This window comes from Podarcis bocagei (assembly GCF_964188305.1).
Source record: "Podarcis bocagei genome assembly, chromosome: 14".
Taxonomy (NCBI): Eukaryota; Metazoa; Chordata; class Lepidosauria; order Squamata; family Lacertidae; genus Podarcis; species Podarcis bocagei.
Window position 1 is genome coordinate 4206920 of NC_138139.1, and position 22890 is coordinate 4229809.

The window sequence follows — 22890 nt, forward strand, 5'->3', positions numbered from 1 at the left end:
CAATGAATTTTTTTTAAAAAAATGAATACAACATCCCTATTTTCATTGGAGAAATGTTGGAAGGTATATAGTCTGGCTCAGAGCAGACCCATTGAAATTAATGTTGAGTTGGACTAACATTGACTACAACCCTTAATATTTTGAAAATGAAGTGTATGTACAGTGGTACCTCGGGCTACATACGCTTCAGGTTACAGACTCCGCTAACCCAGAAATAGTACTTCGGGTTAAGAACTTTGCTTCAGGATGAGAACAGAAATTGTGCTCCAGTGGCACGAGGCCCCATTAGCTAAAGTGGAGCTTCAGGTTAAGAACAGTTTCAGGTTAAGAACGGACCTCCGGAACGAATTAAGTACTTAACCCGAGGTACAACTGTAGTAAAGTATGGCATAAATATATGTTTCCCTTTATATCTGAATTCATATTCTATTAATACAGGTGATCTATAACTAATTTTGTACAGAACACAAAGGATTTGGAATGGTACTGTATTCAGTGAATGTCACTAAGCCTTATGGAAATGTTCCTTTAGTAAGAGGCAATACAAAGAAGGGGAGGGGATGGCAGGAGAAAGGGAGTAGAAGGATCCCTAAAGAATCCTCAGGAAAGTTCAGCACAGCTGGATCAAATCACATCATTGTATGTTATTTCTTTTATAGGGCTCAAAGATGGACCTACTCATCTTAGGGATCTGTGAACGAGGTGGATGACTTTCACTGGGAACTGGACAAAGAGTGTGTCCCTGTTGGTTCCGCTGGACTTCTCAGCGGCTTTCGATACTACTGACCATTGTATCCTTCTTTGGAACTCCCTCCCTAGAGAAGCTAAACTGTGACCCACCTTGTCCTTCCACCAGCAGGTGAAAACCGTTTTTTTTAAAAAAGGTTTTTATTAAAGATTTTCTTGGATTACAAAAGTACATACATTGTCTCTACTTTCAGATCATAGAGTCCTTTGTACAGTGGATGCTCAGGTTGCGAACGTGATCTGTGCAGGAGGCATGTTCGCAACCCGTAGTGTTCGCAACCCACAGCGCTGTGCCTGCACATGCGCGGGTCATGATTTGGCGCTTCTGCACATGCACAAAGTGCGATTTAGTGTTTCTGCACATGCACGAGCGCCGAAACCTGGAAGTAACGCATTCCGGCACTTCTGGGTTCAGGGTGGTGCGCAACCTGAAAACGCGCAACCTGAAGCGTCTGTTACCTGAGGTATGACTGTACAGTCCAGGTTTTTTTTCAGCAGGCTTTTGGGAACTGACAGCTTTCAATGAAAGGGGCTGGTGCCATGCTGTTTTTCTTGTAATTGTCTGTAGTTTTTTTAATATATAGTTAATATATAGTTTTAAAAAGGGGACAACAGAGGACGAGATGGTTGGATAGTGTTCTCAAAGCTACCAACATGAGTTTGACCAAACTGCGGGAGGCAGTGGAAGACAGGAGTGCCTGGCATGCTCTGGTCCAGGGGGTCACGAAGAGTCGGACACGACTAAACAACAACAAAAACAGTAGACAGACTGACTGGAAGAAGGCAAGACCAAATCAGTGAAGCAAAGACAAAGCAGGTAGCCTCTTGTTGGTAGGTGCCTGTTTTCTAATCTAAGCAGTTTTCTTGGGGCACCCTGGCCTGCACACTATTTAGGGATTACTGCTCTTGTTTTTTAGATCCTAACCCTGAGGGCAGGGTCCACTCACCACAGACCAGTAACACTTAATGCACTTGAAGTGAAAAATGAATGTGACCAAGTTTTCCATTAGAAGCTGAAGTTTTATTACAGGAGAACAGTACATAAAGCACATCTAAAATTGATGTGTTCAATGCACTTAATAAAGGTAATGTAATATTAAAGGTACAGGTTCTAAGTACAATATAACAACATTCATATTAGAATGAAAATCAAGAGTATTTAAAAGACAACATTAAATCTCTTATTTTTACATTTGTATTTACAAAATGAGTCAAAATACTTCGTTCAATATCAGAATAAAATAAACTTGAGTCTAAGCTGACAAGTGTAAGAGTGAGCTCTAAAGAAGATCTGATAGAAGTGAAAAAGTTGGTGATAACGGGGAAGATATAATTAGTGAAGTTTTATTACAGTATTACTTTTAATATTCCTCTCAATGGCTTATGCTTTTATCATAGCTAGAAAATGAATTTGTACATACTGTACACATAAGACAACACATTTTTGCATGTACAGTACAGATTCATGATAATTTGTAGTTATTTACAGAAGACTGAGTGTGTTACTCAGTGAGGTTGGTGATGTTTATGTGCTTAATCCTCAAACCAATACATATTTATAATCAGCATTTATTTTTATTCTTCAGACATTTAATTACACAAGAAACATTACTCACACAAACTTGCATAATTTATAAAACAATGAAGCCCAAACAATTAGGGAAAACATTACTGGTATAAAGTATGTGACACTCATATTAGACAAATCAGGAGATTCTCTGTTTAAGAGGTGAATTGTATCAATAAGGGACTAGAAAATAATCATGGACTTGCATTTTTAAAGAAGATTGTAGCTTTTCTTTTTAAAAAAAATCAAATCAATTGTCCTGAAAATGTTGGTATTTAAAATTTCTATTCATTAAAATATAGCCAGGGTGCCGATAAATACATTTGTATTTATTTCCAGAATAATGGTTTTTTTGCTAAATCAAAATACAGAAGCAGTGCATGGAACCAGGACGTGTGGCTTTAATATTAACTATCCTCTATTATTAAAAAGTGCAGTAAACAAACAGCTTCTTAGATTTCTCAATTTTTTTTTTACTAAAGATCTTACAGCTTCAGTAATAGTACAGAAAAGAGTTGTAATAAATACTTTAAAGGTCAGTTGTTCCCCATTTTAGATATTTGATATCCATTAGGTTTTTGCAAAAGATGATACTGGTAATGAATAACAGGACTTGAATTCTAGCTGAAATAGCCTGGTTATAAAGCACTTTTTTTAAAGTTACTATTCTACTGTTGCAGTACTTTATGGTGCCAAATTCTGCTCAGAATTAGGCTGTGCAATTTGTGGTGCCATTGGGAACCACACGTGCATATTCCAGTTTACTCTTTGGCTATAATTTTCTTAATTTATAGCAAATTTCTAGTCAACAGAGAAATACACATTCCCAAGCAAATGTGCATATGATTGCACCATTAGTATGACCATTGCTTAAGTTTCACAAGCTTTAAAAACTGAGACCAAACCTCTTTTGGCTGTGTGTCTGTTTTGTTGTATTAATGGTATTACTGCACATTGTGGAAATTCTTTATTGCATATACTGATAAAATTATAGGCAAGGATGGGCCAGCCCTTAGATGTGTTGGCATCCAAGTGTGCAGTGGAAGCCCAGGATTGCAGAACCAGCCTGCGGCATCATAGGCCACATTTCCATTGGCAATCCATTGGCCCATGCTTGTAGTGTTGTGAGGTTAAAATAATCCACAAAAGCTGGGGCAGCCAAGAGAACATAACACAGTGTAGCCATGCTAACTGTTGTACTGGCGCAATCAAGGGCAACACAGAATTGGAAATATAGACATTCTAACCTTATTGAAATGACAAGTTTATTTTACTTTTTTCAGTGAAATGACAAGTTTTATTTTACCGTCTTTGATAATAACTACTGATAACACAGTAGTAACTAGAGTTTTTTGTATACTCCTTGGTAATAATGATTCTTGTTCAGGCAGTTGTCAATCCCTGCACAACTGCTTGTGGGAGTGTAGGGGGTCACCAGTGGGCTAACATGGAGTCAGTAATTTTATTAAATCCATCATTGATATAGGGGCATATATACACAGCTGTTGTAATACACAGCTGTGGCAACATATATGACCCATTTATATGCACCAGTTCATACAATCAATACCTTCTGGCAGTCCCAGGTGTAATATTATTGGGCCCATCAAGTGTCTGAACCCAAACATAAGGGTTCATTGTTGTGGATTGCACCTAGTGTTACTCTAATTTGTACTTTTCTCTCCCAAGTCCTTGAATCAAGACAGAACCAACTTTTCACATGAATTCTCCTGGGGGCTCCACTTCTCCCCCTTCCAATAGAATATAACTGTACCCATATGGTAGCCCTTCCAAAATAATTGCAGGGATGCTGAATTACACTACTGAAGAATTTAGAATGTTCTGTGGGGGAGAAAGGACTACTTTTTAGTACCTTACACATTAAAGAGAAAAGTAGTTTAATACACAAAACTGAAACCACTGGGTTCTCCTTGACATACTTGGTTTCAGAACTACAGTGCCATAGGATAACCAAAGTGTGTTGCGGTTGCAAAGTAGATGAGAGAAAGAAGAATCAGTGTAGGATATCAAATATCATTACTGAGGAGTTATTTTTTTCCTGATTAAATATGCTAGAGAGAACTTTATAGAATGATACTATATATTCAGAGAGAACATGTCCCCAGTCTAGGTACTCTGATACAGGTACTTGATTGGGCATGTGTGTAAATGTATATAAGGTATATACACATGCACACATAGATATTCAGTGAAATATTACAAGACCCAAATGTGGTATTGCCTAGGAGTAAAACGGGAAAGGGAGATTTGTTCATAAAATTAACTTATCTAGCACCACACATCAGAAAAACACAAAAATAGCACACTCTAGTTCTAAACAGCTATTTCTAAAATAGAGTATATAGTAAAACAGATATTATACAGCGTAATGTGGTATTTGATAAACAGATAAATATTTGCACCGCATAGGCTTTTAAAGTAGTATATTTTATCTATAGAGAATGAAAGCAAAATAGTTATAACCATACAAAAGGTGAGCAGAACAACATTGAAGAGTATGACTCAGAAGCTGAGACAAAGATGACATAAGAATTAGAGCAAGAGAAAATGTGTACAGGCCATTACAAGTCCTTAAATTAGTAGTAAAACAAGGAGTTGGTTGATCGAGTTTAAGAAAGCAGTAAACAAGATATTTGCATTTACATGCAGATGTCTAAAATTTGTATTTCTTTTAAATCTATGCACAAAAAGTCATTGTTTTTATTGCTCAACATTCAGTTATGGCTAGAAGTTTTTTTTTAACCTTTATTTTGTACTTTGGAAACAAGTATATTGTTAAAGGTGCCATAAAATGGATAGCACTGAGAAAAGTTTGCAAATAAACCACCTAACACTGCAGTTCTTCTTACATTATTAAAAGCCTTGTCTGGGGTTTGTCATATGTTAAATATATTTAAACTGGGAAAATACATCATAGCTTGAAGCCTCCCATTTGGCTCAAACATCCATACAAAAACACATCTCCGAAAAAGGAGCAGGCAGACAATACAATTACATATAAAGAAGCAGCCAGTTAATGTCCTAATAGTCAAAAGAGTTACCACGGGGGCCTTTTTTTTTACAAATTTGTTGAGTGAAAATAGAAAATTTTGGAGTTAGGAAAATATATATACAGTACCTCTGTGGTTTGTGAAATAAAATTCACTATATTGCTTATGAATTTTCTGCATTTCAGTACGAGAATAACAAACAGATTGCAGGGTCCTGTACATTTATGCATCTTCAGTAAAACTTTCTAAGGAGTATGGGAAAGTTCAAGTGTGCAAAGTAAACACATGCACAAAATAAGGATGTAGCATAAAGCATTCTATGTGCTCAATTCTTTTCCCCCTTTTAAAAGAAGTATTCTTAAGCGGCAACGGGATGAACAGTAAAGATAAGGTGAATGCCACAGCAGTAAAAAATAAAAATTGAATGACAAATAATGATTCTTGGCTTTCAGATTCACAATGCTTCAATGCACAGGAGCTAAAATTTTATATTTGGATTAAGTTTATTTATTGCTCTGAAGAGGAACTATTATGCCCTGCTACCAATAAATGTGAAAATCTAATTGACACATTTATATACATAAAGCAATGTAAAACAACATCTTCCTTTATTCCTAGATCTCTGTATATCCAAATAGTTAGAAAAGTAGACAAACAAACTAGTTTCAACATGACAAATTTTAAATGTGACACCTGCACATTCCTCTAAGAATTCGCAGTATAGTAGTGAATTATCACAATACATTTGAACCAGAATTGGCATGTGAAAATATGTTCTCAAATCTTTATTTGTAATATCATTAATCCATTAGTAATTAATTGGTTGATTGTATAAGGCTTTGGTTTGATTCCTAATCACCACTTTACCAGAAATATTAAATTGAAGAAATGTAAATGCCACAAAATTTAAATTTATTCACATTGTATTAACATTTGGATTATTTTTAAAAATACTTTAAAGTCATAAGACATCTGACTTCTAAATAGCCTGGCCCTGTAAATGCACAGATAGAGTTTGATTATTAATTTTGTTTGACTTGATAAAAATGATTGTGTGAAGACCTCCAAGTAAATGATTAGTCAAACAAATTAACAGATCATCCAAATATTTTACATCAATTCTTCAAGTTTATAGATGTGTCTAAGGCAATCATCTGGGAATTGAAAACCATCCACAAATGGTTGCCTTGGACACCCACTTACAAGGAGCCAGCTTTGGCGTTAACTCTGTAGTTTTATCTCCAAGGAAAGAGGTGGCAGAAAACAATTATGATGTCAATACTTATCCATATTTACATATATTTGGGAATCTTTTATTAGAGCTCATGGTTGAATTGAAATCTTTCCAAAATTATTGCCTTAAAACTGCATCAAGAATACTTTGCACTCAGCTTTGCCCAGAATGATCACATGGCAATCATGTGTCCCTTACTGGACACTCAAAATCTGGATAATCACATAACCAGAAAAAGCATACAATTTTGTATTGGCACTGGTCCATTAATATTTCCCAAGCTACATAAATTGCACACACAGAACAGACACTTAGGAACAAATATAAAAATAAAAATTAGATATGCTTTCTAATTAGTTCAGCTTTATAGGATTATAATCTCTTCTAGATGTACGTATTTCACCCTGTAATTTTCTGATCATCCTTTACACTTAACAAACAGGCTCACTCCTTTGAAAATATCTGAGTACCTCTTACATAGCTGTCTCATTTTGAAGGATTAAGCTGCTAATAGATCAGAAAGGGAAAAAAACACTTTCAACAAACAACCACTTTTTAGTCTTAGAAGAGAACCAGGATGTAAGCACAACAGAACATGCAATGGATGCTTTATATATACTTAACGGTGGTTACTTCTGTATAAAAATAAAAATGGATTGCAATGTTGTGGCAATTAGGAAAGAAAGCATGAGTTGAACACATGATACATAAATTAAAGTGGGGGTGTTGCAGTTGGAGAAGGGCATTCAACCACTTAGCTGAGATGATGAAATCAATTTCTCTTTGGCCTGACTGTTAAACAGAGTGAGTCTTAAATTCTTATTTAACTTCTGTTTCCTTTACTGCTTCTTCTGCTTTTAATAAACATGGAAAGAGGCACAAACCTCACACATCAAGGAAAGCTTAGCAGAGCAATTCCAACTCTGGTTGGGGAGCAGCATGGCAAAATGGAGTGGCAGAGCTCATGCCAGCCGGAACAGAATGTGGGCGGGACTAGTAATGGCTACCTTTTCTGCTGCAGCAGGACCAGACGGGCAGCAGTGGCCTTAATTGGGCTCTTCATTGGACCATTTTAGGATTGAACAAAACTTTGGCCAGCCCAGCTCTGCTCCTTCCACTAAATGTTCCATTTTGGAGCCCTCCATTGCCTGATGTTGGCAGTAGTGACCAGTGGAGACCAGTAGATCCTATATCCCTCCAGAAGCAAAGACCTGGGTTTAGAACTGCAGCCTTCCTTCCACACTCCTATTAGGGCCTTTTAGAACATTTTAAATACTCTGCTCTGTGGTTTGGCACAGCGGCAGCACTACCTTCTACATAGTTATATTAATTACTGAATTATATGGGGATTGTTATCATGCAGCTTACCCTCCCTTCCAATTTTGGTTTTATTTTGTTAAAGTAAAGCACATTCACCAACAGCGGGGGAGTTTAATAACCTGTTCTGGGCAGAATATTATTCAGTTTATTTTGAATTGCATGGCTCTCATTAAAACAGCAGCTTATAACAATAGTTTTAAGGATAACATAAACTTAAATTAAACAGGAGTTTAACACCGAGGATTAATTCTGTATTGCAAAATACTGACAATGAACTTTACATAAAAATACAAATTTAGCTTCGTTGTGTCTAAAAGTGTATTGGCACCCAATGTTTTTTCATTATAGAAATTTAGAAAATATACAGCACATTTGCTTTGGGAAATAAACTAGTGTATTGCCAGCTTCTTCAGCGTTGTCTAAAATTCTGCCCCAGAAGCCTCTGTGTTGGCCAGAACCACAAGGGCTAAGATACAGGCCAAGGTACATGCTATGCTTATTGTGTAATATGCAGCAATGTTTTTTTTACTTAAATTACAGATGCAGAGGAATGCAGGATTCCTATCATAACACATAGTGAAAGGAGGTTTACTTCTTCTCTTCCCCAGCTTTGATCAGAATAGAAACTGCCCCTCCCATATGGCTATGAGTTTCAATGGGTGGAGAATCCCTTTGGCACCAGCCCCTTGCCATGCAGGAGGAGCAGTTCCCATAAGCCTCCTGTCACCATGTGGTACATTTATGTTTGAATTTATGCACTTCATCGTGCCTGTAATTTAATTAACAAAAATCAAAGGTTTTTCACAGTAAGCATAACATGTAGTTGGTCCCAAGATGACATATAGAAGTATTGAAGAGTCTATGATTAAAACATTATGAACAGTGGCTATCTGAAATAAAATTAAAGTATTTTGTTTCATGGGCCAAAACAAGCTCACTTCTCTAATACATTAAAGAAAATACTCAGAGCACTGGAATTATTATTATCTTGTGCCAATCCTTAAAAGAGTTGAGCAGTATAGGGTCTGGAAACCCAAACAACTGAAATTCACTTGGATAAAAAATGTCTCTGCCCAGTTCAGTTGTGCAATGGAGGGATAGTATGAAACTTTTGAAAAGCCATTTGTCCCAGCAGTACTGGCCACCCTGTTGAAGAGTTCTACAACATCCCTGAGCACATTTGTTTCAGACTTTTTAACCCCAACTTCTAAACGGTAGGGCATCTATTATTGATAACAAGATGGATTGTCATTCACAGTTAAGTCAATCATAAGGTGCTTATATACCCCTTTTGTTCCCCAATTTGCACAAAGAACTGTCAGAATTTTTCATTGTGAATGGCAGGGCATGAATGATTACATGATCAATGTTTTTTGGCAGTGGCGTTAGGATTATTATCTGGCTGCCCCTTGACAACAACAAGTGATTCAATCGACATTCCTTAGCAAAAAAAAGAAGAAGAAGGCAAAAAAAAAAAATATGTACAACAAATATGTATTTTTTCCCTGAGGGGTCAAGGTTTAAACCCGCAAGTGCTCTATGTACATATTGCACTATAGAGGAGTGAAGTACATGTGCAAAAAAGCAACGATGACTGAAGCTTACTAATATATATATATATAAAAAAAAAAATTATTATGCTATGTCCTCACACATTATGGAATGTCGGTAACACAAATAGCTTTCCTGTCATCTAAAACTTAAAAACAAACCACAACCCACATCTCTACTATGGCACATTCAATGAAATAAAATCTTTTCCAAAGACAAGTAGACAAATTCCATCAACAAAAATAATACAAAGTTGGTTTGTTTGTTTTTTCTTTTTCTTTTTCTGAAAAATTACATTGCTTTCTTTCATTGTTTCACATTACAAAATCTTTTTGTTTGTTAATCTTTACACAAATCACATTTTATTGCAGGAATATTTCAAGTGCCATCAAATATTTATAGAAGGGTTAAAAAAATAGAAGTCTCTCTAAGTGGTCCAGACAAGGCTTTATATAGAATATTTTTTCCACCTTCTATTTTTGACTTAAATATCTTCAACACATTTTCTTTATTCTATGGACACTTAATGGCCAGAAGCAACCACACACATACAGTGGTACACACATTCATACCTTGATAGCCATATGATGATGGTGATGGTCTAAAAGCTCCAGAAAAGAACAACTAAACTTAAAACAGTATCTCGCATCATGTCATTTCAAAACAGTATGAAAATCCTAGAGACGCAAAAGTATATAACCGTGGTCTAAGACTACACATCTTATTTTAGAAATAAATTCTATCTTGAAATATTCCAACTGTACCAGATGTCCAGCAAAATGAGATAGAACATGAAAATCCAAGACAATTTTTAACTTAACGGCTTTCTGGAGTGATTGATTCTAATACCTGTAGCCATTTTATATAACTTCATCAAATTATATAGTACAGTCCCAAAAGATTCCCACACTTTATACATTTGAATTTAGTCTACAGCCTGCAAGTTTTCTATTGGAATATACGGTAGTAGCCCGTCATATTGTGATTTTAGTCCTTATTCTCAGCTTCTTTTCCCCCGATAGGTTTTGCCCCTGCTCTGATGCTGGCATCTACATACTTTCAGCTACAGCTTGAGTTCTTCGGCATGTTAAAAAGGCATCAGCAACAGTTCCCACCATTTTACCTTTTTTCAAAGCATAATTTGCTGTTAACTGAGATGAAGAAAACATGGGCTAGTTTTTGCACCAATTAACGGATTTTGGAAAAAGCTATAAGTGATTACTGTGTGTCTAATGTGTAGACCTAAAGTGCTTGGCTTTCAAGACAGGAGTGAACCTGGTGTCTGCTTTTAGGGATAAGATTGGGAATGATATGGCATTGCCTACAAGTAAGGACCAATTCAATATCTGAATATATTTTGTGTGAGCAGATAAATGTAAAATATTTACTAACAATAACAGAGGCCGTGACTGAGAGTCAATACGAAATACCAAAATATAACTAACCCTTTTACTGCCAGAAGTGAATACTGTTCATTTTTCATTTGAATCAACTTTATACATTTTGTCTCTAGTAAATGGCAGGCCTTAAACAGGCGCTGGCTGGTAGATACTGGAGTTTTAATTTAGCTGAACTTTAAAACTAAATTAGCATTTAGTTTTAGCATTTGAGGGAGATCACATTAAAAAAAACCTCATTTGCTAAACAGCCTGGATTTAAGCTTGGACTGCATCTATAAAAAGACCAGAATTAACATTTACTACCAGTTACTCCAATAAAATAAACAAAACTTATGAGGACGGCAAAATTCTGTCCATGTAGCTAGCAGGATTTTCATTCTTTAGAAACAGCTCCCCTGTACTGGGGTAGAGGAAAACTGAATATTGGGATGCTTTCAAAATTCCATTCACTGGATGCAATTAAAGTTTATTGTGATCAGGGGTTTCTCAGGCTTTTCTGGGAATCTATTTGCTATCTCTTGGCATGCATTAGAGGGTTGCTTATAGAAAGGAATGGGTGAGCTTCTATATGTGCAGAGCGCCAAGAACATCTGAGCCAGCCATATCTCTTCCTGTGTTTGATGAAACTGTATCGTAGATGCCTTCTTACAGAGTACAGTGGTACCTCGGTTTACGAACTTAATCCATTCCGGAAGTCCGTTCTTAAACCAAGGCGCGCTTTCCCTAATTAGGCCTCCCGTCGCTGGTGCCCTTCCACCGTTCGGATTCCGTTCGTAGACCGAGGTAAAGTTCTCAAACCAAGACACTATTACGGTTTTGCGGAGTTTGTAAACCAAATCGTTCTTAAACCGGACTGTTCTTAAACCGAGGTACCACTGTATCTGTGGTCACTAGAAAGGGTAAATGGCAAGAGGACTGCATTTGAATTTCCCATTTCTACATTCCCAACCTAAGTGGCTCAGGAGCATAGAGATCTGCTGCTCTGCTCACAGATGGGAGGTACATACATGAAGGCAGCCATGTGTGTAACCTCTTACATAGAACTGCTGGTATATATTACTAACATGTCTGCATGAGTAGCTCCTGTCTGCAAGCCCAACATGGCCCTAAAATGTTTGCATGTTCACTTTTGTTTGCACATTAGATCCTTTCAGAACTAATTAGGCCTTGATTTCCCTAGATGCTAACAAGCTGCCCTGGGAGTGATAGAGATGAAAGATTCTGCAGCTATAAATTTGTTTCCTGTCTGACTGGACTGGCTTCACAGTTCTAATGCCTATAGAAAATTTAATCTTACAGTTTGCACTGGGCATGTAGGAACCCTCAAAGATGAGAATTTTCAGCTCTTTATACTACATTGAATGAAGACTTTGGGGCTCAAAACAAACAGGTCCAACTGCGTAGCCCCTCATGCACCTTGCTTAATAGGAATTTTGTATTACCTTTTACATGTGAATTACTACTACACTGTATGCTAGAATGCACGTATACTTCAACAAGTAAATAAATTTTTTCATACCTTGCAAGAGGTCATTTTGAAATAAAAAAAATTCTTAAATAATCATAATATCCAATAAACGGCAAAAAAATATTTTTTGAGATTTTCTTTAGGAGCCTGAAAAATCCATGTCTAGACAGCTGATTGGTTGGTCTTTTGATGAAAACTTTCAGGCACTGAGACAAGAAGATTACACCAGTCTGTATGCTTTAAATTTAAATCATCAGGATGCTAAAAATTGCTATATTATAGAATTTATTTTACAAAGAGTCATTTGAATAAGTTAGGTGTAGTTTGAAGAACTCCCTTGCTTTACAAGTTATCCTGAGAAGAATCTTTTACTCTTTGATACATTTTCTCAATCAAGGGTATTGGTGGAATCAGGGTTAGAAGTGTACTTTGGAATAACTGAGTTCTTGACTTGTCAACAGATAAAAAATAGCACAGTTGCCACCTCTAGCTGAGTAGGATTTAGGATTTGTCACAAAAACACAATGACCTAAGACTTTTTAAGGTTGAATAAAACACTCCAGATGGTATGTAAATAATTCCTAAAATAATGACTCAAATTAGAACTCAGGTTCTAAAATGTTTAGGTTTGTACGTAACTGCTACATTTTGAATGAAGCCCCAGTATGCTCCAGAGAAATCAGGTGGAGAGAAGCACTCCCTAGCCCTATGTATGTCCTTTTTATTTTCTCTTCAGTAACAAAACAAGATTTCTCAAAAAGTGTGTGATTCACTTATACTGGAAACCACATTTGAAACAACACTTGGAAAATTCAGTATCACATGTATGCATTGTGGTAGGATGTGGCCTAATTCAAAGTCATGGTTTATGATCCATTTGCTACCAGGAAAGCAAACTGTGCTGAGATTTTTCTGTGTGGAAAGCCATCTGTGTAACATCTGTGTAACATAGCAGCCACGTGGTTGGCATCCATTTTAACTACGCCAGTGAAATGAGGGTTTTTGCTGTTTGTAGTTAAACTGGGCCCAATCAATATGGTGTGCCTTATCGGTGGCAATGGTATTGCCAGTTTAATGTGTGTGGGCCTGTTTTATTCCTTGGAAGGTGGGAAAATAAGAGAAGATTGAAAGGGCTATTCCTAAATTAATTTCTTTAGAGTCAGATACTTCATTTCATTTCATAATCCACTAGTCACATAACTGGCCATCCTGGACAGCTTATTGAGCATATCTCTGTGGCTAAAAAGTGCAGCACTCAGTTGAAATCAAGCTTTAGGCCTTTTTCTCTAGCTGTGGGGACCCGCTTAAATTACACTGTTTAGTTTATGGAGTAAGTAGCCACATGTAAACCCACTTTTACTGAATAAAATAAACAACAGTGCCACAATCCAGCAAACAGTTATTCAGTCTTAAATATTAAAGAGATTTGGGCACTCTTAACTGTACGCTGGATTTAAGTCAAGGGAGACAATTCACCAGGAAACACTATTACAATTTGGAAATCTCCCATTCATTTCAATCAGGACTACACAAAAGAACTTCGTGATGGATTGTACCCTATCTGTCTCAACAGATGACTAATGGTGCACATGCACTTGCTGGACACACACACACACTCACTCTCTCTCTCTCACACACACACACACACTCTAAATGTAAACAAAAGTATTAGGACCAATATTTCCAAAAGATATGTATCTAAATTTGGTTTTCTGAATCCATATTTAGTCACCTAAGGAATCGGCTGACTTTAAAATGAGCTAATTTTTCAGTAGCACCTTTAAAGTGATTAAATATAGATTTTCTCTATCCCTATGTCAGCAATCTCTTTAAGAACAGGGATTGTTTTCTTTATATATTAAATTGTCTTTTAAAAACACAAGCTAAAACTCGCAGTTTAGAAACTTGTCTTCCCCCCTCCCCCCCTCGTCCCATTACACAAAATCACTGAAGGTATTTCATGATATGACCGGCCTCTCTTTAAAAGTAAATGTGGAAAACAGCAGCATAAACACCTTGCAGTGTCCCTATACCTTCCAAACCTCCCACAGTTAAACTTGAACTTCTGGTGCACATGCAGCACAACAATGAACACGCTAGCATATAATTTAAAAGAAAAAGGTGCAAAATGAAAGTGCCTTATCAATTCAACAATAAAAGCTATACCAGTAACTACATTTTATATTAATTAAAACAATATTATAAACAATATCTCTTTTGCTATATATAGACTTCGTGCCCATTTACCCTGTAATAGATTATAATGCTATTGTCACTATTGCTATGGACCCTTTTCATGCCATTCCGCCTACTGGCAATCAACGGTAGGGTGAAAAGAAATCGTCCTTCATGAAACAATGAGCAAGTTGTGCAAACTGATGCTGAAGCCTCTGCAATGCACACCAGTCGCTGGTTTCTAGCTGGAGATTCTGTTCTTACTAACAAAACGTCGTTCTGTGAAAGTCTGTGGGCAGTGAGTTTCAAGGAAAAGGAAACCTCCTGATTTTTTAGTACCCTCATTCTGCATAAACAGAAGTCAAAGACAGAAGTCAAGACAAAAAAAGGGTCCATATCGGTAGGGATCATGGAAATCATTTGTGTGAGAAAAACAAGTTCAACTTTTATGTCATTTCCCCCATTTTTTCTGCCTGAAGATGTGCAGTGTGTTGGCTCCCTAGGTCTATGCAGGACCATATAAAGTGTCTTGGTTTCTATTATCTTTTTTTCCTTTTCTCTTTTAAAGTTTGTACTTCAGACATTCTAGAAGTGCTTAGGTGATACGTTTACCCATCCATTTGCATTGCTGGCTCAAATTCTGAAGTGAACAACTCCTTGTACAATGGAGGAAAATGAAGTCGCACAATGTCCGGGTATATTGCTCTAAACGCCATAAGCTTTTCTGTATGTCGCCCGCACAGTGCTCTTAAAGTAGACACTTTGCATATTAGCTGTAGGGAGAGAAAAGCAAAATGAATTAGATGTACAGGTATGAAAATGCTTTGGGGTCTTTTAATTTTGTTCTTCAAGGTAACAAATCCTAATTTCCTTGTAAGAATGGGGCTAGAGAATGCCTGTCTAACAGCATCCATCATCATCATCATCAACCATAGCAACTCCTTCTCTTCCATAACTTAGAAAAGCCACAGGGAAAATAAGGAGAGACTTTGTTGCAACTAAATTCTGCCTTTCAAAGTGTTCCATATGGCTATTTGTTAAGGGTGACTTGTGAAGCCTGTAAAACTAAAGTAGCAACAATTATCCATTTTAAATTGTTCCATTAACATCAGTAACAAATAATACGTACCTTAAGCCTGTATTTTTTGTATGACTTAATATAATTTGTATAATTTAAACATGTATCAACAAAATCTTCCATAACATTTCCACAATCAAAGCATCATACTTGCAGCCTAACTAGTACTTAATTTCTAAAAGGTGAGCTGTTGGAGTTTAGATCCTGCTTGAATGGCATACACTCAAATCTGAAAGCCCTTTGCCCTAATCCCACATGTGTGCAGGTGTGAGGGTTGGTGGCTGGCAGTACAGTGGTACCCCGCAAGACGAACGCCTCGCGAGACCAAAAACTCGCAAAACGAAAGGTTTTTTCGTTTTCGAGTTGCCTCGCAAGACGAATTTCCCTATGGGCTTGCTTCGCAAAACGAAGCTTGCCCCGGGGACAGCGGGTCTTCTCTTTTGAAGCAAGGGGCGGCGGGGAGAAGCGATCTTCTCCCCGCAGCCCCAGGTCCGGGGACAGCGGGAAGCGCTTCCCGCTGCCCCCGGACCTCTTTTGAAGCAAGGGGCTGCGGGGAGATCGCTTCTCCCCACCTGCCCCCACCGCCCCGCTTCGGAACGCTGCTCCGAAGCGGGGCGGGGGGAGGGAACACCTGCCCCAGCCGCCCGGCTTCGGAACGCTGCTCCGAAGCGGGGCGGGGGGGCGGGAACACCTGCCCCAGCCGCCCGGCTTCGGAACGCTGCTCCGAAGCGGGGCGGGGGGGGGAGGAAACACCTGCCCCCACCGCCCGGCTTTGGAACGCCGCTGTCCCGGGGTTTTTTAAAATGCTGGGGGTGGGAAGAAAAGCCCTTGTCCCCCCCCCAGCCTTCAGAAGAGGTCCGGGGACAGACTGTCCCCGGACCTGGTCTAAAGGCGGTTTCCCTAGGAACGCATTAATTGATTTTCAATGCATTCCTATGGGAAACCGTGCATCGCAAGACGAAAAACTCGCAAGACGAAGAGACTTGCGGAACGAATTAATTTCGTCTTGCGAGGCACCACTGTATTTAGTAGGAAAAGGAATGCACATGCTCAAAAGTACCTTACTCCTGTTCCTTTGTTCCACAGCAAAGCTGCTGCTTTGCAAACTGGTTCCTAAAATGAAATCAGGTAGCCCTAGCTTAAATTAATCCTTGAGTGCTGATTCAGTAGTTTATGTGGAATGAATACATCAAGCAGAGGCAAACATAATCTATTTTTGTGAAGGTATGCGGCTAATTTTCCACTCTTCAAAAACAAAATCAATTTCACTTGCTCAGCCTGTTATGTCTGTCTTGGAAAATGGTACAAATTTTAAGCAGACCTCACAAAACACATCATAAACTAAACTGCTAATTACATTGAATGTATGTATGTATGTATGTATGTATGGGACGCGGATGGCACTGTAGGTTAAACCACAGAGCCTAGGACTTGCCGATCAGAAGGTCGGTGGTTTGAATCCCTGTTCCTGTTGCTCGGTCCCTGCTCCTGCCAACCTAGCAGTTCGAAAGCAATTCAAAGTGCAAGTAGATAAATAGGTACCGCTCTGGCGGGAAGCCGTGCGCTGCTCTGGTTTGCCATGCTGGCCACATGACCCGGAAGCTGTACACCGGCTCCCTTGGCCAGTAAAGTGAGATGAGCGCCACAACCCCAGAGTTGGCTACGACTGGATCTAATGGTCAGGGGTCCCTTTACCTTTACCTTTTATGTATGTATGTATGTATGTATGTATGTATGTATGTATGTATGTATTTCCATTTATAATCAGCCCTTCACAGTATCTCAGGGCAGATTACAACAGAGGTCAAAATAACAATTTATTCCAAATAAAACAATCTTCTAAAGTTATAATTTAAAACGACCACCCAAGTAACAAAGCACTGCAGAGAAGGGAAGATCATTTGGTGTTCATCCTCAACACCAAGGGCCTGGGGGGGGGGGAGTTGTGTCTTGATCTGCTCCTGGAAAGGACATAATGGTGGGACCAAGCACACATTGGAGGGGAATGTTTTCCATGTCACACCACAGAGAAAGCCCTGCTCTCACATGCCACCACCTCTTTGAGTTTCACAGGGTGGAGGCACCATCAGCAGGGTCTAATTAATATTCACCAGAAAAAGGCGTGTTGCACACAACACAGTAAGCCAAAGCCTTGCTTACTGGAACTGTGTAAATGCATGGGGTCCTGAAGAGGAACTTGCAGCTGGCTGGCTTCTCCTTGGTTACAGCTTACGGTCAGTGAAGACAGAGCTTAATCACGAGTCCCAATTCAGATGACACTCTTAAGTGGCAGTAAAAAAAGACCAGGGAGGACACTTACTCTGTCGTGCAAACCAGGCCATTGTCAGACTCTGTAGCTCTTACCTTTGTTAAGATTCCATCTTCTCGGTGGTTCTTCTGTAATACATGTTGAAGTGCTAACTGAATCTTCTGTTGGAGCTTTTCTATTTTTACTTTCTCCTGAAGCCATGATCGGTCTAAAATGAAAATTACTCGTGTTGAAATCTTACAAATAAAAACATACAATATGATTAAATCTAGTATTCAAAATGTTTTTGAAACTACCTTCCACAAACTACTTTCTACAATTATTTCTTCTCAATGCACGACTACATAAAATTGTGCAACGTTTAACAACACCCAAAAGGGATACACCTGCAATTCTGCACACTGGTAGGCATATTTCCTTTCTCTTTATTTCAGTCCCATGTGTTCCATGTGTACAAAATGAATGGGACTCTACCATACCAGAGTATATGCTTGTGTACAGTGGGGTTTCCTACAATACAGTAAAATCAAGTCATGGTGACATGAAAAAGTGATGTATTGTGAAGTAGAGAGTTGTCAAGTGATATATATGCATGTGTGAATCAGCCCATAAAGTCATGTTTTCTGGTGCTTCTCCTAAGCAACTAGCTATACATTCCATACTAAGCATTTGTTCTTTAGCACAGCGAATCCTATAGTTGTCCTAGTGTTCACACACCATTCTTAAATAGTCGCTCTTGGCTATGTGCATAATCATTAGGATTGTGAATCAATTATAAGATTTGGGTTGGATTCGAATTTGGCTCTTTCGAAAGCAACCCACTTTGGTTTGAAGTGCTTCAGAGGCTCCCTGGAGAGTGGCAATGAGGAAGGAAACTTTGTCCTTTCCAAAGCAAATCTGCCTTGGAAAAAACAAAGCTCTGTTCCACTTCACCACCTTCACTATTATGGAGAATAAAAAAATGGCAAATAACTTTTCCCTTTAAATAGAAGTGGTTGGCATTTCAGGCATAGTAGCCCCTCCAGAGTTTATAAAGCTTGCCAAATTACAGGCAAACAAGTCCAGGTGTTTTTGTGCTAAGCACATTTAAAGTTTGATTTTTTATTTTATTTTAAGGAACATTCTATAACTTTTTAATCAGCATTGTATGGCATCTGCAAGCATGGTAGGCCATTATGTGGCGACAAAACCTGCCAAATTAAGGGGAAACCTTTCCAGTTTGGAGTGTAGTGGATAAAAGAAAAGGATCTTAAGTGTTCTGGGGGGCATTGGTCTAAAAATTGCAGAAATAAGAGGCTGAAAGTTACAAAAATGAAGTGCAAAGCTAATTTGATATGTGGATGTAGGCAGAAATACTTGAGCGTCCAGCATTTCCCAAGTAGGTCCCACTAGCAGAACCAACCCTTCCTCAAAGCACCATGAGTAGTAAAATCGTTTCTTCCATGGTAAAATAATTGCCTCTGCAGTTGTCACTTTCCTGTAACATGGAAGTCACTTTCACTATCACAGGGATTGTTTCTAATCAGTAGTTAAAAGGTTTTCAGTACCAGACCTTACAGAACTGACTGCTGAAAGCAGCCAATTATATTTCTATTCTGCTCCTTCCAACAGTTATCTAAGTATAGGATTTGACGATAAACAAGTGCAGAAGATATTTCTTTCTTGTGGAGTATAAAGTGATTGTTAAACAAATCTAATAAAATCAAATTAAACTTTTTAATGCAAAAAGTAGTGGATCCCGCTGCTGCCTACCAAATACAGTGGATCAAAACTATGTGTACCCTCTATAGTCACCACCACAGGTTATGTTTTAAATTTAGCGTGAAGGAAATCTTAGATACAGCTTAGTTTATGAACAACTTGGATTAAGAATGCTGCAAACCCGGAAGTAGGTGTTTTGGTTTATGAACTTTGCCTTGGAATAACAACATGTTTTGCTTCCTGTTGAGTGTGTTTCATTTGTAAATGGAGTCCCCCGCTGCTATGGGAAAGCACGCTTTGGTTTAAGAATGCTTTGGTTTAAGAACGGACTTCCGGAACAGAGTAAGTTCGTAAACCAGGGTATCACTGCACTTGGTGACTCAGGCAAAAGCTGAACATATAAGAAAGATTTATTATATAGAACAAAGTGGATAAAACAAAGGATGTATCAGAAGATAATGTTCTTTCAGGAAACAGTCAACCTATTAATAATGATACTGAATCTAATGGATGCTACAGGCATCTAATCAAGCACAACTTCTTTTAAACCTCAGTTGCTTATGTTCAGTTATTACGCTTCAGTTAGATGTTACAGGTTTCTAGACTAGTTATTTTGAGTTATTTCACTTCATTTCCTTAATTTTGTTCCAGCATAGGTGTTACAGCTGAATACTTTGCTTCTTAAATAAGATGGTGTCAGCTACCCAACCTTTTAACAATCACACTCCCGAGGTACTTCAAATAATATAACAGACCCCCGAGCTCTGTTAGGGGTTTGGGAGTCTTCTCTTTCTAGACGTCTCCCCTCCTGACTGGAATGAGACCTAAGTAGACCTCACAGCTCCTACTTCTCCTGCTCAAGTTCAGCCCCCAAGTTAACTCCTGGCCTCATAAGATGCTAAATTCTGTTGTTCACACTAAGCTCAGAGACTCCTTTCTCTAGCTGTAGATACTTTCATCAGAGTGGATGTTTCTACTCAGAACCAACCCCCTCTCCTCACTCCAACTCTCTTCCTTAAACCATCTCACCCCCTCAAACAAAACCCTATCTCTACCCATATCTAACTAACTCCCTCAGAAACGGCTCCTTTTATTGTATCTCCCAAAGTGCTGGCTCCACCCCCCCCCTGTGGATAGATGTCTAGCCAATCAGAGAGAGGCTCCAGCCCGGGGGGGGGTTCAGAGGGACTGCACCCCAAGACTCTGGTCTGGCTCTGCTGTCTGTCACACAGGACTAGAGTATGCTTTTAGATACTTAATGCCTTACCTGCAGAGAGTAAAACAAAAGCTGAAAATAATGCAATCTCATCTTCAGTAAGGTGCATAGAACATAAGCTCTTTCCAAATTCAAAAACAAAACTAATGAAATCTTCACACCCTGCCAAAGGGGAAAAAACAAGCAGCAAATTACACAGGGCCTCTTTCAAAAATATAAAACAATACTTTTCTTTTTTAAAAAAGAACAGCGATTATATGGAGAATAACTTGCCATAACATTAGAGTGGACTGTTAGTTTTACCATGACAATATCTATGGGTCTGCTTTCCATCACCGTAATTCACACAGTGAGGCAGCAACAGCATGTCCAGGCTAAATCTCATGTCATCTACATGTGTTGGGATGTGCAGTCTGATTTAAGTAGCCTCACAGTCATGACACAGCCCTGGGGCCTCTGAACGTGCATATAAGAACAGAAGAAGAGCCTGGTGTAGGATATGTCAATGGGCCATCCAAGGCAACATCCTGGTCTCACGGTGGCCATGCAGATGCCTCAAGCAGGACCAGAACACATGAGCCCTCTCCCTCAGACTGGGATTGCTGCCTCTAGGCATGGAGTAATATTAAAACAGTTGAGCAGGACAAATGATGATCCTGTTACTTCTTTGCACATTGAGTACATGCATTTTAAAGTGGGTACAAGGCTTGTGTGTTCAAATTGACTAAAGTATCTGAATCAATGAGATGTCTTAATTATATGAAAACTAGCCATTTTCCAATTGTGTCTAATAAGCAGTTCCAATGTTTCAAAGGCCAGCATAGTTTTGCACCAAAAGACCACAGAAACTACTTTGTGTATTTCTTGGCCTTAAAACTCACAGAAGGCCTCCTCATAGTCTCCATTATTCTCCATAAAAAAACCACAACGCTTGGTGTCACAAGCAGGACTGAAATCTTAGTTAATCAGCCCAATATGAAACTTCCAGAATTCATTAATGAAAAAGAAAAAGTACCTTATGGCACTAAAGAGAATTAACGTAAGCAGTACCTTCAGCTTCCTCCCCCATGTTCTACACTTTATATCCAAGTGTCATTGAATCTCAGTGTTAATTAGTTAATAATTCCAGGCAGTTCTTCACTGCTGTACTGTCAACATCCACTTGCTGTTACTTCCAGATATATTTAAGCTCATTATATAAATTTCCAAATGCTTCCCAGCATGAACACAAAACTGAGTAATTATTAGATTACAACAATAACAGGGTTTCACTTTGGGAATCTTTTAAATACGAAGGTAGGGCTTGTGTCTGACGTGGAAGCCCCATACGGGCATGTGAGAACTTCACAACAAGGAACTTATTATAGGAACTTCTCAGTTGCAATCAAAGCTGATAATATTTTTTTCTATTAAGGAAACTATATATAATTTTTGATTAATGGTAGAAAAATATTTGGAATTATCTCTTTGGAGGACATAGCTCTTGGTATAATAATAATGCAGCAAACATTTATTGTGTTCTTATTTTGCAGCTTGCTCAACAGAATTCAGATGACATGTTTCCTAGAATGCCTAGTGAGCTTCCCACTTTGAACTCCAAAGTGTTGAGTAATAATTAACAAGCTGTAATCAAAAAGTATAAATGGGTCTAGGCTACCCTTAGTTTTTAATTTTTTGAAAGGACAAAAAGTACATTATTAAAAAATACAGAAGGTGTAACTTATTTAAATCACCAAAATATCCTTAATGAAAAATCTATTAAGCACACAATCCATTTATTATGAGAAATTAATTTAACCAAATAGTTATTTTTAAAAGTATGTTTTCTAATTAATTACTTCATTTCCTTACCTAATGACTTGAATACATCGGGGCTAGCATATTTGCCATCGAAGTACACTGTGTTGTTCTGGGAGTCAAAGGCACGGCACATTCTGATAAATACAACCTCTAAAGACCCTATAACCAAAGAAGAAACAATTTTACAATTGAGACTAAGAAACACAGTGGTTCACAAACAACTGTTCTTATCCCATGTCTTTCTTAGATTAACAATAGATTGTACATCTTCTTAAAATATATTTCTAGCTCACAAATGAGGTTTATGTGCCCTCAGAAAACAGAAAATAAATTATATCTGTTAAGCCAATTTT

At 38.2% G+C, this 22890-nt stretch overlaps 1 protein-coding gene across 7 annotated transcripts in view; it reads right to left on the reverse strand.

Annotated features, from left to right (window-relative positions):
• Window positions 1–1746: 1746 nt before the first annotated feature.
• Window positions 1747–22890, reverse strand: part of RORA (RAR related orphan receptor A) — a gene marked incomplete at its 5' end in the record, with an annotated part of 381112 nt that continues 359968 nt past the window's right edge. For all 7 annotated transcript variants that reach the window (XM_081170619.1, XM_081170616.1, XM_081170621.1 and 4 more), the window contains 4 exons: window positions 1747–15246; window positions 17916–18028; window positions 20789–20899; window positions 22589–22696. In XM_081170619.1, the coding sequence (XP_081026745.1) occupies window positions 15082–15246; window positions 17916–18028; window positions 20789–20899; window positions 22589–22696 (497 nt within the window). In that variant the 3' untranslated portion in view covers window positions 1747–15081. The remainder of the gene's footprint in view (window positions 15247–17915; window positions 18029–20788; window positions 20900–22588; window positions 22697–22890) is intronic.